At 39.5% G+C, this 16,882-nt stretch overlaps 1 protein-coding gene across 19 annotated transcripts in view; it reads right to left on the bottom strand.

Annotated features, from left to right (window-relative positions):
* LOC141794634 (neurexin-1a) overlaps positions 1–16,882 on the bottom strand; it is a 469,750-nt gene that overhangs the window by 319,094 nt on the left and 133,774 nt on the right. For all 19 annotated transcript variants that reach the window (XM_074674993.1, XM_074674995.1, XM_074675004.1 and 16 more), the window contains one exon: positions 2,764–3,065. In XM_074674993.1, coding sequence (XP_074531094.1) covers positions 2,764–3,065 — 302 coding nt within the window. The remainder of the gene's footprint in view (positions 1–2,763; positions 3,066–16,882) is intronic.

Genomic DNA, 16,882 nt, shown 5'->3' with positions numbered 1-16,882 from the left:
ATCTGATTCCTCTGCTCTTGGTGAGCCGGGCAAAAATCAATTCTGTTGATAGCCTGGCTGCTCCTGAGGTTATGAGACATACTACCACAGGAGAATGACTCTACCTGAAGGCACAGGCTGCTAAATTAACTTTCTAAAGAAGTTACTACGTGGGTAATCTTGTGCTGTCTAACCAGATCACACAGCCAATCTGTAGTCTCTTTAGAGTTAATGATGTAGATGTAAATCTCTGAGGAAACAGAGCAGCAATTAAGGCCTATAAATGCTGACAAAGGCTTTCACCTGTGCTCGGAGAACGTTGGTGGATGAAGCAAACAAGTTTATACACTTTGCTAAAGAAATCATGATTCTAATGTGCTTAGATTTCACTGCTGTTGATCGCCTTTAATGCTCAGCTCATATCTAATGAAACTTTAATTAACACCTTAGCTAAGGACAGCTATGTTTGTTGGGAGAGTACGAGCAACATCCCAAGACAAAGCCAAGCAACCACCCAATTTCTTAAACCAGTAGTTTTCAAAAATGGAGGCCACCAAGGGAGCCTCAGAAAATTGAAGGGAAGGGGGGAAATAGGATGTAATTAATACAATAATAATAATAATAATAATAATAATAATAATAATAATAATAATAATTATTATTATTATTATTATTTTTATTATTATCATTATTATTATTATTATTATTATTATTATTTTTATTATTATTATACTTTTAATTTTTTTTTTATAACCATCTGTCTTGAACATACCACACATAAAGTACCATTATCATTGTGAGTTTGGCTTTTGTTTTTTAATAATTTTCTGTTCTCAACAAATGTAAAAATTATTGAGAAGAGAACAAAAGTTAGAAAATATATACTTTAAGTTGCCTTTAAAAAAAAAAAAAAAAAAAAAAAAATATATATATATATATATATATATATATATATATATATATATATATATATATATATATATATATATATATTGAAACATCTGTATCCAAAGGGGGTCCCCAGCCAGAAGCAAAAGCTGTTTGGGGGGCGTTGGCATAGTAAATTTTGGGAACCCCTCCCCAGAAACTTGGGTTGTCAGGGGCTGGTTTTTATAGAAAGCAAATATTTTGGTTGTATCTGAGCAGGCTGCTGGTTGCGATGTTGCTTTTCACTATTTTATTTTGTTGTTACCAGCAAGGTCCTGTGAGGACTTATCTGTTTGGCACTGATAGGAGTGACCCCAGTGGTGTTTCTTTGGGGTAAAGACCCCTTTTCCACGGGTCACCTAGGGTATCAAGGATGTGACTCTTGCATTTGTTTTGGAAACCAATGAATGGAGAGAGGATCTTCTTTTCAATACTAACTTACTTTGGTAAAAAATGACATTTTTACATGCTAAGTAATGAGGTAAACATGCTCCGTTGCTGTCAAATTTAGCTGTCTCCTTCTCTTCTGTCCTTACTTTCCCGCAATTCCAGCTCCAGTGTCCACCATTACAACAAAATAAATCCAAGAGCAAATTTTCTTCTGGAAAAAGGACAGATCTTCATTCCTGCTGCTAAACTTTGTCCCCCAGCCTGGTATCATCAAACAGATTTTCAATCTACAATGTTTTTGTGTTTTCCTAGGATAGTACGATCTGACCATAGATACTGAAAATAGAGTTTAGAAATGAACCATTTTTGGTGTTGATAATCTCATGTTAAATTTTTGATTACTTACAGGAAAATGTATCAAAGAAAGACTATTTCAAGGTCTTAAGGAGTCCTCACAGAGCCTTTAAATGTTGGCTTTGACAAACATCGTCTTCATGAGACATTAAAGAATGATGTTCAGCACTCTGTTGAGTTACATTTGAAAGTTTGAAATTACAAACAGCACGATAACATTTTGATTATTTTTGTATGACAAATCAAAGTATGACTCTTCGTAATGTTTTACTCTTCGACTCAAACTCCCCTTTTCCCTTTCCGCATTCGCACAGCTGTCCTAAGAGCCAGCCTCTAGTTGGACACTAATACAACCAGATGGATACTTTAGTGTTTAGAGCACAGTAATTTAAATATCACCTTTTATGCTTGCACTGTCTGTGTTTAATAATGTTGTACTCCTTACTTTCAATAACCTCAGAACAGATCTTGCTCTCATTTTGCATGGGTTATGAAGACTTCATTTTTATATTTTTCAAAATATCAATCTATCCGTCCATCTTTTCTGTCTAACTTTCTATCTATCTAAAGAAGATGTGATAAGAGGAGATTATCCTCCTTGGCTCGGGGTAAGCTCCTCATGTTTAGCCACCCCAGTCAGAAATAATACGGCTCAACCACGGCACTGCAGAAACAAACACATTGTTCATACAGACTGAATTCAACATCTAATGGAGAGCCGTCAAAATTCAGTTCCATCCAAATACAGACGACATCAAGCGTCGTAGCTGCTTCTGAGAAAACATTCATCATTCAGCAAACCTTCCATCACTCATTAAACCAAGATAAATGTCATACCTCGACATCTGAACGATCCGTAATGCTTTGGATGTGGTTTCTAAGCCATGTTTTTCCTTTCTCTCTGGAACCGTAACTCAATAGAAGTCTGGATTCACATCTACATGTCCCTGCTCACTTGTGGTTCTGTTTTATCTCCACCATACACCACCATGATTCAATTTAGCAATCCCATTACAATGTCGGGAAAAATGATATATTGTATGATGGTAATGATTTAAGTGCATTTGTTTTGATTCATTTACTGAGTCTCTGCATCACCCTCTGTACTGTTACCTGACGTAGATTCCTTGTTACTTTGACATCATGCCAATCATTGTCATTAAATTTCCCATTGACTGGCTCCACCAGAGCTTCAAAGGCTCCAGACCCCAAATTAATGACGAGTGAGACAGCCCCGTTTTTCAGTGCCAGGTTGACGTAATCAGCTGATTTGCCCGTGTGCAGCATCAGTCCATTCCTCTGCAGGGTTTTGAATGACAATGTGATTTCATCACTGCTGCTTTGAATCGGGTTCAAGGACAAGTCGTAGCAGAAGAACTCAGATCCTTTGAAGGTTGCCACATACTCTTCTTTTCCTGCGGAGACAAAAACAGAGAAATGTGTTGCATTAATATCTCGGCCTCTTGGGTGCCAGTTGGGTAGCAGTCAGGAAAAATAAAGAGAAAATGCGAGTTGGTAGAAAAGACACTGAAAGAGGAAAAATGGAACATGCTGAAATGCAATGAGTGGTGCGCTCAGAGATGATGAGAAGAGCATAGGAGTGTGTTGGTTTACATACTCTGTCACACTGGATAATAAAGCAACATTTACACCAATAGCAGCTTCAACTTTTTGTTCCAGAAGCTTCATCTCAAAGGATTTAAAGGTTCCTCCAGCCCACTGTTGTTAGAGTTTCTACTGAAGACCCGTGTAAATGATGCAAATTAGCTAACAGCATGTGAAAAAGCCCCTAAAAGAAGGGTTTTATTTTAGGGAGAACAATCCTGGTCCTCTAAAAGTCCCAAGTCCTCAAGGGAAGTTCCTATAGTGAAAATACAGCTATATATAGTTGGAGGTAGTATTTTTGGACTCCAGATGTCACACCATGTAAAGTTCTACTTGACACGTAATGTTACCTCACTGCTGTTATGCAACTCTGCAGCTCTTATTCTCCCTTGTGTTCTTTGTTACATGTGCTATTTGTCTTCTTTTGTCGTGCTGATGTCTTGTGATCAAGGTTTAAGTCATCACTGCAGCATCAACATGAATTTGCTGGATGCAGCTGTTACACATAGCAAACATGAAGGAGGAGTGTATTTAGAAGCTGTGCCTGAGCAGGAAAGATAAAAGTAATGGTGCAGCAGTGACAGAAAGTGTGGTGGGATGCAAGTTACGACAACTTTACAACATCTTTATTTCTTCATCATCATTCTTTCTTATTATTCCACAGCATCAATGAACGCTAATTTGTCACCCTAAACATGCTCAAAAACTGACCAAAATTGGCACACACCCCAGGATTGTGAAAAGATTTGATAAAATACCAAACCTGACCCCCACAATCTTATGATATGCTCTCTAGCGCCACCGAGGTACTCAAAAACACACCAAAATAGCTGTAAGGGGCGCTAGGAATGTCAGCGAGAGTTGAAACCAATGCCAAACTGTTTGTCTCATTAAGACGCACAAAAAAGCTAAATTTATCTCCTCCGAAACCACAAGTGGTATCGGCTTGAAAATCGCTCACACGACAGACTAGACCAGACCTGGGCAAACTACGGCCCGCGGGCCACATCCGGCCCTTTGTACGTCCCTGTCCGGCCCGCGTGAGGCCAATCATAAACATAAACATAAAACTCGTGCCGGTGCATATGTCTTAATACTCCATCTATCACAACCACTGAACAAGACATTGTGGATTGAATTCTCCCTCTCTTTCACTGGCTCAGTCAGTCTCCTCCACCTGAACTCTGCTGTTCTGAAGAGAGTGCCGTCGCGTACACGCGCAGCGCATGTATGCGACGGCACTCTCTTCAGTACAACGATACGCGTTTCACTATTTTAGAGTCAGCCTTCTCACTATAAAATTCACGCTGCTCTTTCCTGATTGGAGAGAATGCTGCGTTAGAGCAGAGCTACGTTAGTCTAACTCACGACATGTCATGACAAAGTTCTCCAAAAAAGAAAGGACACAGCTAAAGCTCTGATAAACTCTTCATCAACAAGTGCTGCACCGTTATCTGTCTCTGTCTCTGAGGTCTCCTGCAGCGTCTCTGGATCAAACCAACTAAGAGAGGGGGGTGGATGGTTTCTGAGTTTTCGATATAACGCCCAAGCACGGGACTTGATTTGACTTAGTAAAGTATTAGAGCTCACAGAAGCAAACTTAAATTTTGGGGACTATCAGGAGAAATCACAAGCCAGGAGAACAGCGGGAGAAAGGGCTTAAAAAATGGGAGACCCCCTCCATATTCAGGAGTGTTGGCAGTCTGCCAGCACTCTCGATCGGTAAAAGTGAGTTCATGTATGACAGATATTGACAACGACGAAAACTTAAGACATTTTCTCTTTCATTTTAGGATTCAATAATTGTTTTTTTTTCTACTTGACCTATACACCACATTTTTACATAACCTAATATAAACATTTACAGAGTGCTTTATTCTTCTGATAATCAGTTCCGACTATTCAAAATATTAATTTCAGAGCATTTTACGATGGAAGACAGTTGGTGGCCCTCTGACACAATTCAGGTTCCTCATGTGGCCCCTGGTAAAAATTAATTGCCCACCCCTGGACTAGACCCTGCTCTACAAAAGTTCGTATGGAAGTAATTGCTTCAGACCCGGTTTTCAAATGACGAGCCCTCAGAGTCAGGGTCAACCCTCCCAGCCCCCTTCATATAAACAGATGGGCTTTCTCATTCCTGCCCATTCAGGCTGCCGATTGGGCCTCTAGACAAAAAAAATAAAAGTCGTATAGCTTTAAAAATGACATGAATGGATTCCTGACAAAATTTCCTACAAATATATCCACTTTTTACACAGATTAGGTCAACATTCTGGCCTTTATGACGAGTTATTTGTAAACTTCAGTGAATTTGAATCCTCCCTGTGCTGCATGATGTCACACACTAATTAGGAGTTCCATACAGCTGGTCATGTGACTCAGCAGGGGAAATAATACATGGTATCAACTGTTATAGCACTAAGAGAGCTAGAAAGGGATGAAACCCTAACAGTGGAGGGGAAACAGGTATGACAGACCAGCAGGAGCCTGAAGACCCATCTAACGCTGCTTGCAGCTTTAACCAGGGTCCTCAGCCACCTTCTTATTATTATTGTCAACTTGCAGAACTTGTGTTAATGTTGAAGAGTAAGTGCAGGTCACTTGCACTCTTTTAAGAGTGCAATCTCTTCTTTGCTCTCCCTTGCAACATATTTTAGAATCCTCGCAAAAAAATACACAAGAATGCCAGCTGTCAATCATGGTTACATGAGACATAAAGTCTCGTTTTTAACAAAATATAACTGATAAAAACAAAACTTTTCAGAAAAAAGAGGACCTGAATACAAAGCAGCCAAATTATGTCTTCAAATCACCACAACAATCAGATGTGGGAAACATTTTTTCAAGGCGTATTAATTTTTTAAAGTTTGACCACAGCCCATCTGGAATGACTGGGGAGATGGATTTTTTGACCTGTACTAGTCCATCTAATAGTCAGCCACCAGGGGGAGCAATTTTTGTGGCGACAGACTATGGTTAGGCCTGGGGATGGTATGATGCAGTACATATGTGACTGATGTGTCATTTTCCATCACATTTGCACAGAAGCTAACAGTAAAGCCCATTCATTTCAATGGGATTCTTAATACACTGAGTGTGCCAGCAAAACTCTTCTCCTCTGTGATATTTCTGCCTGAAATTCACTGTGAATTTGTAAATATACCAATGTTGATATTTGAAGCAGAGTCTAGACACTGTGTTAGCTAACTGCTAACTAGCTAACGTGTTTAACAGGGCCCTTTACAAGATGCCACTTTACTCAGCTCTGCATCAGCCTTTCAAATGTGTCGCCATTTAAAAAAAAGGGGAAAAAAAGGCTTTTTAATGTCACTAAAGAAATAATCTTCCAAACAAAAATTTCTCTGCTTTTTAATTTTTCTATTCATTCATTTCTGTTGCCGTCAGCCGTGGCACTGACATTCAGAGTTCATTCAAATAACCCCTCTTCAAATTTAAAGCCTCTTAACTAACACACACCACAGGTAAAATAAAATAGCTGTGACCTTGCCTGTGTTCGCCCTGCTTCATGCTATCTGGTGTGAAAATGTCAGTGAGAAATCAAAACACGCTTAGCATAGCAATCCACATCCTGTGTTTATTTTGACTCAAAGAGGTGACCTCATTTGTAGAGCGACTCCTGTGAATAGAAGGAGATTTGGCTCACTCGTTGGATTCATGTATCCATCTTACATAAATCAATTTTAATATCTGCTTGCTTTACAAATCAATAACTGTGTGATACAGGTTTTGGATAAATTTGATATTTTTGTGACTACTCTAAAAACCAAGAGCCGGCTCTGGCTCCATCACACTGCAAACGCCAGTATTTATTCAGTTTCCTGACAGACAGCTCTTCAAACACGAAGTGTCCCTCTGACAGCTTCATATGGGAGCGTTGCACCATCAAAACCACTCAATTAATTCAGCTACGAATATATCTCAGCACGCCGGAGCAAGTCGGCTCTCATCAGCCATCAGACATCCTTGGATTTGACAGGGGCTCGACAAAGCAAAAACAACCTTGAGAAAAACCTTAACGGTGTTATTGTGTGATAAAAACGACGTGGCGGAGCTGAGCGTCAGAGGGTGATGCATGTGAACACCCATTAGCAAGCGTTTAAAAACAGGTTTAGACAGATAACAAGCCATTAAGGCCACTAGCAGGAAATAAACCAGCAAAACACAAATGGACCAAAGCATTCAATTATCATAAATGGAGAGTGCTGCACATTTGTATAAACGGCTGCCAAAAAGAGACACACAAAGACAAATACGCACACACATTCTTAGAGTAGCATCCAGGCATGCATTCAACAACACAACAAATAAAAGGGGCTGCTGTCCACAACAATTTGTCACCTCATTGATTCCCCCTTAAAAGCACTATACTGCACCCCTGGGAAAACTGCGAGGGGCCGTAATTGAAGTTGACTGGATCTCCCCGCTCTTTGGTCATTCCTTCAACGTCTGAGCCCCCTATCAGTGAAAATGAAAGACCTCTACCCTCCTCACTAAACCCACCCTTCCCCGCCCGGCGAGCTCAGTGACCGCACGACAAACACAGCCAATAGCGTGGGGGTCATTCTCATCTCTCCCTCCTCACACCTCTCCACGGCTGCACTTCACAGTTAATTCCCTTAACCTACGGAGCCAATGGAGAATGAATTGCGTGTGTACAGCAGGGTTGTTGTAAGGAATTTACGACGCTTGGGGCTCAGCCAGGAGGTAGTTTTCTGGATGAGGGGCGTACATCTCCACGGGGGATTGCGTTTTCGCTCAAAGGCTGGCAGCCTGTTGTACTCTGGTGTAAACATGGGTCCAAATGAAGCTGAATAATTTGGGCATCAGTCCTGACTCGGCTGCATTATGTTCCACCAATGACCACGTTTAACGTTGATGGTTTCAACTCTCCAAAAGCACTGAAAGCTAAACAACTTCCACGCATTTTTTATCACGGATATTAAAGCTAGAAACAATAACACGTCAAGCTTCACACATTGAGCTTTTTGAAGCTTTTCACCACCAAATCAATAACCAGGCAAAGCCAGCACTCAAGCCTCCATCTGGACACTAATAGAAGACTGCTTACAAAGCACACAGCTGCCTCCTTTTAGCTGATTTTCCATGTTTGAATAATGAACCAATCTTTCATGCAAACTATATTCTCAAAAGAAGAGGGGGCGCTCTGAATCGAACTTAAATGGGGTTTTAATCATCCTTTATTCCAAAGCCAGGACCCAGATGAATCTGCATAAGTGCTTTTGACCACCAGGATATTCTGACTTCTTAACAAGCTGTTTTACTGTGTGTCAGCTGTCTGGCAGTTCAAGCTAAAACCGAATATCTGATGAATCCTGGAGATGGTTTGATGAAATGAGAGCCAACGTTGGAGGCCGTCTTTCTCACCACCTTGAGGATTCAGGCGGAGAATTCACTGATGCTTTGCACAAAAAGTAAACCTCGTATTAGTCTCTAGAGAGCCTTATGAATCAATGTTTATCATGAAGTTGCTCTTCTCAATATTTGGAATGAGTGTGAGAAGATACTGTCTTTCCTTGATAAATTTCTCTGATCATCATGACCCAGAAATTGTAGCTTCTCTGTCAATCAGCGTAGATGAAGCCAGCTTGATGGTAGTTGTACTCTTGAATCAGATTAATAAATTTGAAAGTAGAAATGCACGATATATCGGTATTGGTTGTTGGTCATTTTTTTAACATATGTATAAAAGTGCACCAATATTTACTTATTAGCTGCCGGCCATTTTCAGCGCATCTTAAATGATCTTTCAATACCTAAATGATACTGTCTTCTATGACTATGGAAACACCAAAACTACCTAAGAAGAGTGGACTCTCTTCTTTTATTTCTCTCTTCCTGTTTTTGATCCAAAAAAAACAGACAAAACATACTTTTTTAAACGTGTTCATCTAGGCGCTCCAACCTTTGATTCTCCCCATGGTCGTCTTTTCTCATGATCTCCCCGCTCTTTCTCTCTGAACTACCTCGACACATAATCTCAGATTGTTGTGATATTGGCAAATATTGGTTATCAGCCATAACATCAACATTAATATCTGATATCAGTATCTGCCAAAATTTTCACAACGGTGCATCCCTATTTGAAGGTACTTTGGTGAGATATATAGCACCTCATTTCCATCACTACTCAGTGCCAAACTTTACCTGCCTGACCTTGGATACTGGGAAATAATTGAATATATTGGGATATTCTACTTAGTTGACTATTTGATTGAAAAGAACTTTTCTATTTTATTGTGTTGTAAATAATGAAAGTCAGATGCAACACTTAACTTAAAAACATAAAATAAGTCAAGTTTGTCACTTAAACTAATGTGACATTAAACTAAGGCTGAAAAAAAATAATGGGTGAAAAACATGGGCAGTTGATGACACTGATAAATATTACACAACTATGATTTTTACTATATCAGTCTACTACATGGTAAAAATTGAACTTCAAATCATTTGAGACGAACTGACCCAAGAATAGAGAAAACACACTGATGTTTACTGCATCAAAACCCACATCATCAAGTTTATGAATAAAATATTTTAAATATACTTTAACATTATATTTATAATATAACATATAATACAGTTTATTGGCAACATAGAGCGGAGTAGCTCTTCAGCGCCATCTACCACAGTGGAGGTCTGGAAGGCACATTGTACTGTCAACTCACTGGTAATATGAATTGTCATTTTAACAAAAATATTGATATTAAAAGATGAAATATCATTTTTTTAACACAGGTCAAAGTATCCCAATACATTTCAATATATTTTTAGCACCTCTTATATACCCTATTTTTCAAATAATGTGAAAAGGGGCGGGGGGGATCCATTCGTAAAAATATACACCTACTTCTTGTTATGAGTAGTGGTGTGCTGATCAATCTAAAATACTGTTATATTGAAGCCAACGTTTCGATGAGAATGATACTTAAGTTTCAGTTTCTCTTCTCTACATGTGCTACTCAATCGCCCATGTGTTCGTATCTATCTATCTATCTATCTATCTATCTATCTATCTATCAATCTATCTATCTATCTATCTATCTATCTATTGATAGATAGATAGATTGAAAGAACTTTGTCTCCATTGCAGTAAAAACATAAATTTGTCTTTGATACGTCTCCAAGTCCAAATTTTAACACACAAACACAATATCAATATTTTATCACAGGTCAAAGTATCACAATATATTGCAATATATTTTTCAGACCTCTTTTATAAGAGAAATAAAAAATTGAAAAGGAAGGAGAGACATTAGCAAACATGTGAGTCTAACAACCCAGAATTTCATGTGGACTCAGTGTGATGCTAACACCATGCTCAGAGTCCTGATAAAGCATTACTGTTACTTTAACAGCTGCTTTGGCTCTTGGCTATTTAGCACTCGACATGTGCTATATAATCAGCATAAGCTTGTGGTGACAAGTGTGCTGAAAGCTCTAAAATACTGCTTAAACCTTCATACTCTGGCTTTGATGTCATTTAGACTTACACATATCTTAAATGTGGAGCTCCGATGACATGACTGTGACTGACAGGGCCCATACCATGAAAGGTAAAAAAAAGGGACAAAGGTTTTAAATGCAGGCGGCATTTATGGCACGTCAAGCTGAGCGTGCACACGCCATATTTAAAATCAGGTTCATATGAAAATCTGTCTTCCTTGTCATCTTGAGGAGTAAGCACATTCTGGAAGTATATTTGATGTTTTTGACAATTATCCCCTTTACATACGCTTAAAGGGGATAATGACTTCCACCTGAATTCACCTCATTACACAGCCATATGCAGAGAGCGACCTGAATATGTTGTGCAGTCACTGTGTAATTCCTGAGCCCTAAAAAGGAGGCAACAGAACTAGCAAGAAAGCAGTACATCTTGGTGTGCATGTCTTTCAGGCAAAGGATCACAGCAGACATAACAACCTGCAGTGTTCATGTCTCGCAGCCGATGTGTCACTCAGACTTGTCATTTTCCTGCAGAAACAAAAACGCTGCTTGATCTTGAAAAAGTTTTGTCATCATCTTCTTGTGGGCATTTGGGGTGTGTGTCCCCCCTGCCTCGTCTCTCTGGGCTGTCCTACGGTCTACAGTCAATCAATCTGCAGCGGGCTGCCAGCACCTTAATGCCCCTGAGTCATGACACTGAATGGGGACATGGATAAGAGCCAGCTCCTTTAGTCTGTTTTCAGAAAACAGAGGACAGAAAAAGACAGGAACAGGAGAAAATGTAGCTCCTGGGGAGAGGCCATAAATAGATGGCGAGGTAAGAGCTTGTCACAGTCGGTTGTTTCCATTTATTCGCAGCTCTTTGCACTAAAACAGAATTTCAGAGTCTTCACCTGGAACTAAATTTACACCAGATTATCACAAGTTATGAAGTTCATCATTAGAGGAAAATAATCTACAAAGATTTTTTTATTTTTTCTCCAGCAGAAAACTTTTCTTAACACAGTCACTTTCCTATTAGCTCCCCTGTATATGAACTCTTCTCTACCATTACAGGTGCTGTGAGGAGGATCTGTTTTAATTGGCCAGGAGTCTCACGCACACTGTTGTAAAAATGTGACTTTTAACCAGGCGTGTCTTTGTTTTGGAACAAATTTTCTTCGCTCAAGTCAACTTTTTATTGGCTACAACGCGACGAGGTAAGGTATTATCAGTACAGTTACATAGCGCTGTAATTTGAAACGTGAGAACAAGTTAACATTGTACGTACCATACGTCAGTAGCCAGTAGTAGCAGCCTGGTGCTTCCTGCAGGCTAACGTGACAACAAGCTAACTGTCAATCGTACAGTAGTTTAGTAGCCGTTCATATGTAGCTCTACTGACAGCCTGATGCTGTGAGACGTGTCTGTAATGTGTAACATCAGTGAATCCTGGATATGTCTTGCTAGCTCTCGTCTACCAAGCAGAGCTAACGTAACCTCACTCTTTATTTTATTGATAGACTCTCAAGTTTGAACAGACCACTGCAGAATAACTGCTGACTGTGGGTTGGAGTCAACATTAGCGCAAACAGATTAGCCCTTTTAGCCTTTAGCTTGTGCTCTATCTCTCTCCTGTTTTTCTTTCTTCTGCTCTTCTATCCACCATCACTACAAAATTAATCACAGAAATTGTTCTGCTAAACTTCTTCAGCTGGTGTGGTGTTGTCATAGAGACTTTGATGTGCCAATATGGTCTTATTCGACCCAATCAGGAAGCTATGAAGAAGCTAGGAAGTAGTATTCCGAAATTACTTACATTGGTGCTGATAATCTCATTTTAAAATTTGGATTACAATCAGGCATGTATCTAGAAGGGAAAAATTTTTCAAGATCACTTTGAAACTCCTCTCAGCCCCTTTAAAAAAATTCTTAATCAATAGCATGTAATAGCTGGTGCCATTTACAAACAAACCCCCTATGGTTCCACTACATTTAGAACCATGGTGCAGAACTAACTCCCCTTTTAATGGGAGTAATGCAATTATTCGCCACTTCAATCGAATTAGTGTCACAAAGAGTCAAAGTGTGACGCTGTTGCATCACAAACAGAAACCAAGGTTTACTTCACTGACAAAACCCCCCCAAAAAACATAAAAACAGAAGAGGCGGCATAACTGCCCCAAAGTATCAATTAAGCCTCGGCTAATAAAAGCTGAGTACGTAGGACTAAATCACTCATTCATCATGACGTGCCAAGAGGCCACAAGCTGGAGCATATGTAAGTACAACAGTGCCAGCATGCGACCGGGCGACCAGGAGGCTCCTCATCAGTCACTCTGCTCTGACACTAATCTGGCATCTGCTACTCTATGGCTGCTTTTTAAATTAGCGTGCACCCAGGGGAGTGCTCTGCCTGTCAACATCAAATCATGACACAACAGTCTGCCACAGACTCAGCAGGATGCGGGAACAAATTACCTCGGAAATTGACATCAGGGGTTGGCTGTGAATCTGAATGTTGTTATCCTAATGTTTGACATTTTCGACCTCAAGATGTAAGGAAGACATTTTTCAAAACGTGGGTGAAATGAGGTTAATAGAAATACTTTTTTTTTTCATTTCACAAACAAAAAGATGTGAAACACTGCTGGAACGCAAGATATATTTCCTGAAAGCGCTAAAAAGTGATAATTATTTCTTGTAATTAACTTAATTGAATTCCACCCTGCTTTCTTTACTGCCTAACTTTAATTCTATAGCCCTCTACTAGGTGTTTTAAAATATCTCCATGGGGGACATAAGGACAGGAGTTACTTCCGTATACATGCAGGCAAGAACTGAGTAACAGAAAAGGCAAAGTTGGAAAGAAACTACAGTTTTGACACACAGTTTTTCTTTCTGTCTGAGGTCACATTCTGAATAACAGGGGTGGCATCATGGGTGGGCCCAAGGGTGCCAGGCCCACCCACTTTCTGGCAGGCCTATTTCAAACTTTTCTTAAAAAAATATAGCTTTCTTTCTTTTTTTCTTTCTTTCTTTCTTTCTTTCTTTCTTTCTTTCTTTCTTTCTTTCTTTCTTTCTTTCTTTCTTTCTTTAAAAAAACAATTTCAAAAAGGAATTTTATAAAAAAAAAAAATCACTTTGCGCTCATTTTGTTATTATTAGATGCCCTGTCTTTATAAAATGAGCTAAGTTTGGCAATCTTTTAGCCTGTTGGTAAAAAAAAAGTTATGATTCATTCAGCCTCATGCTACATTGGTAAGACTAGAGGATGATTTTGGGAGAGACTGTAGATTTTTGTTTTTTATTTAACTGCGGTTAATGTTGCTGCTCTTACAGTCTATAATACATGGAAAGTTAAGGTGCAACCAATGAGTGTGTTAGAGCACTTTGGCTGATACCATTGAGAGCCATTGTTGTCTGATTTACAAACATTTGTAATTTAAGGCCCACCCAAAATCGGTTTGGCCCACCCTAAATTGAAATTCTGGCTCCGTCCCTGCTGAATAGTATGTGTCAAGTTCTGGACGAGCAACAACCTCTGTTCTGAAAAATATGAGACAAAGCTGAAGTGCTAAAATCTGTCACATTCACACCAAGCCCCCCCCAAAAAGGTTTTCACAGCAAAAATTAACCAATTTGCAGCCTGGTTAAAAAGAAATTTACAAAATTAAGATTACTAGTTCGCCCAATCAGAGGTACTGCTCAGCTCATGTGACTGACGGGTGCCCTATAGCTGTTAGTGTGGACACTTCAAGCCTGCATCACTTCCAATATGGCTGAACCAGCCAATTTGGGGAGATTACGTCCATTTACAATACAGTCTATGGTTCTGGATCAGGTTCTTCTGGCACCTTCACCAAATTCTGATGTTTTTCTGCCTCTGCATCCATTTTCACCTTCCCTTGTCATTGCATCCCCCAATTATTAACACATCCTTAATTGGATTACTGCATGGATGATCAGGTTAGCAACTGGGAGGCTGACGTTTGATTAGTTTTTGCAACTGAAGTCAAAGTTGTTTGAATATTTTGAAAACTTGTTTTGCACTTGCATTTGTGTTACTTTTGGTTTTCTGCATTTATTATTCTCGGCTTGCATTTTTTTCTAATCAATTCTCAGTCTATTTCTTTAAAAGAAAAGTTTATAGACTGTTGCAAGAAGTTTGCAGTTGTCAGCAGTCTTCATAAAATATTATTAAAATGATGAAATGATCGAAATGTCCTAGTATTTATCTTCCCATGTGCTTCATCACATCAGTTTTCCCACAAAGCATTGTGTTTTTGAACAATACTTGTCTTTGCGTCATATGTGACTAATATTCATTTTATCTCCACTGATTGTGCACAAAGCTCAATGATACGAAGACCAATTAAAGGCCTGTATCTATTTGAAGAGACCACAACAGTCACGCTAAATGAGACACAGTTATAAAAGTATATTGGTTGTCTCCACAGGTGTCGTCTTGTTCCTCACAGTCTCCAACAATAACTCTGACTGACTACATCACCATCAGAAATCTCACTCACATCCACCCAAGCTCCAGTGCCACTAGAAATACCCATCCTCTTCTCTTGGTAACAAGCTAGAGTAAAGGGAACTTTTTCTGTGCTGCACTCAGTTTCTAAAGGTTCAGAGGAAGTTCACAGTTGTAGAAAGAGGAAACACTTCCTGTGTAAGATCTGTATTTTTTTTTAAAGACTAGATGTGCCATAAATAAAGCAGGACTCCGAGGCGAGCAACATGAAGACCAAAGTTGTTTAATCGTCTGCGGCAGGGCTCTGTGACTGACACTCTGTTCCCATTCACTCCCTGTTCCCTCGTATGACTGGCAGCCTATTAAAATGATACAGAAGTCAGCGTCTGGCAGTCTATTAAAATGATAGGAAGTTAGCGTCATGAAGCCAGCTTAAGCCTCTTACATTGTGACAGAGAGAAGAGTTTCTGAAGTGCCGCATTCTCTGAGGACATATTTTATTACATGATTATCACACCATTCAAACAACTTAATAAAATGTCTCAAACTGCTCAAAAGGCAGGCATTCCCAAATCACTCATTGTTGTATTTCACATCAATTGTCTCTCTCTGCTATAGATGTGAAATCTTATTGTTGCTGCTGGTGATGGAGCTCCAGGAACGGGTGACAATGCTCCAATTAGCTCAGTAAAATGTATCCAGGCGTGTAACTGAAGGAGTAAGCGTGTGGGACACGTGTGAGCCTCCACATACTAAGTTCTGTCAGGCTCCATGCTGTGCTGGCTTAACATACAGTGTCATTTAAACTCAACAGTTTGAAGGATGTCTTGCTGTGCTCGGAGAGAGTCTCCTCCCTAACCGTCAGTCTGCAGAAATGCTCCATCCACACTAAGTTTACTCATAATTGGCTTTTCCATTCAGCTTGTCAGGCGGTTAAGGCAGCTCTCAGACATGTGGCTCATATCCTGCAGACTGATTGTCATTCAAGGTGTGAATACATTTTACTTTGGGAACTTATACATGTTCAGTGGCCCACCACAAAGTTTCATTGTGACTTGTAGAGTGTGAGTTGTGTAACAAGACTCTTAAGAACAAACTAGTGGTTATTTAGTGCATCGTAATGTAAGCTATTCCAATTCAGTTGATTTTTTGTCTCGCAACACAAATTTCCAAGTGAAACCAATGCAAAACAAAAACAACAACAACAAAAAAACCCTGTCTAGATACAAGTAAATGAACATCCTTCCACAGTGGAAAAACTTAATGCAACCAAGCTTTGTTTTAGTTATGAGGTAAAGAGGCGGGACTTATGCCTCTTTGCTAACAGCTACATCGTGTCGACCTGTTAGCCAAGTTAGCAATGTCCTTATACAGGCAAAACTTGTATGGTAACTCGAAAATTTGTTTTTAAATAATGTGAAAAAGGGAAGGTCGTTTTATAATCGGAGTTTAACTATTGACACATGCTTATAGTTGTTTAGAGTCGCTACACAACCCCACCATTTTTTTTTGTGAATCCAGGGACCCTACTGTGGTTGGGAAAAACGGTTGGAGCTGCCTTTAAATTTGTGCAGGCTGCAAACAAAAAGGAGTGGTACTGTTTTTTTGCTTCCACATCAGCTTAAATCCTCATTGGATTTCTGTCATGCTGCAGCCTGAACCATGTCTGGCAAGAAA

Source organism: Halichoeres trimaculatus, unplaced genomic scaffold, assembly GCF_033239565.1.
Source record: "Halichoeres trimaculatus isolate MK-OKI-2021-1 unplaced genomic scaffold, fHalTri1.1 fHalTri1_scaffold_8, whole genome shotgun sequence".
In the NCBI taxonomy this organism is placed as follows: Eukaryota; Metazoa; Chordata; class Actinopteri; order Labriformes; family Labridae; genus Halichoeres; species Halichoeres trimaculatus.
Note: the sequence above shows the minus strand (reverse complement) of the source record. Positions and strands in the feature narration are given on the sequence as shown.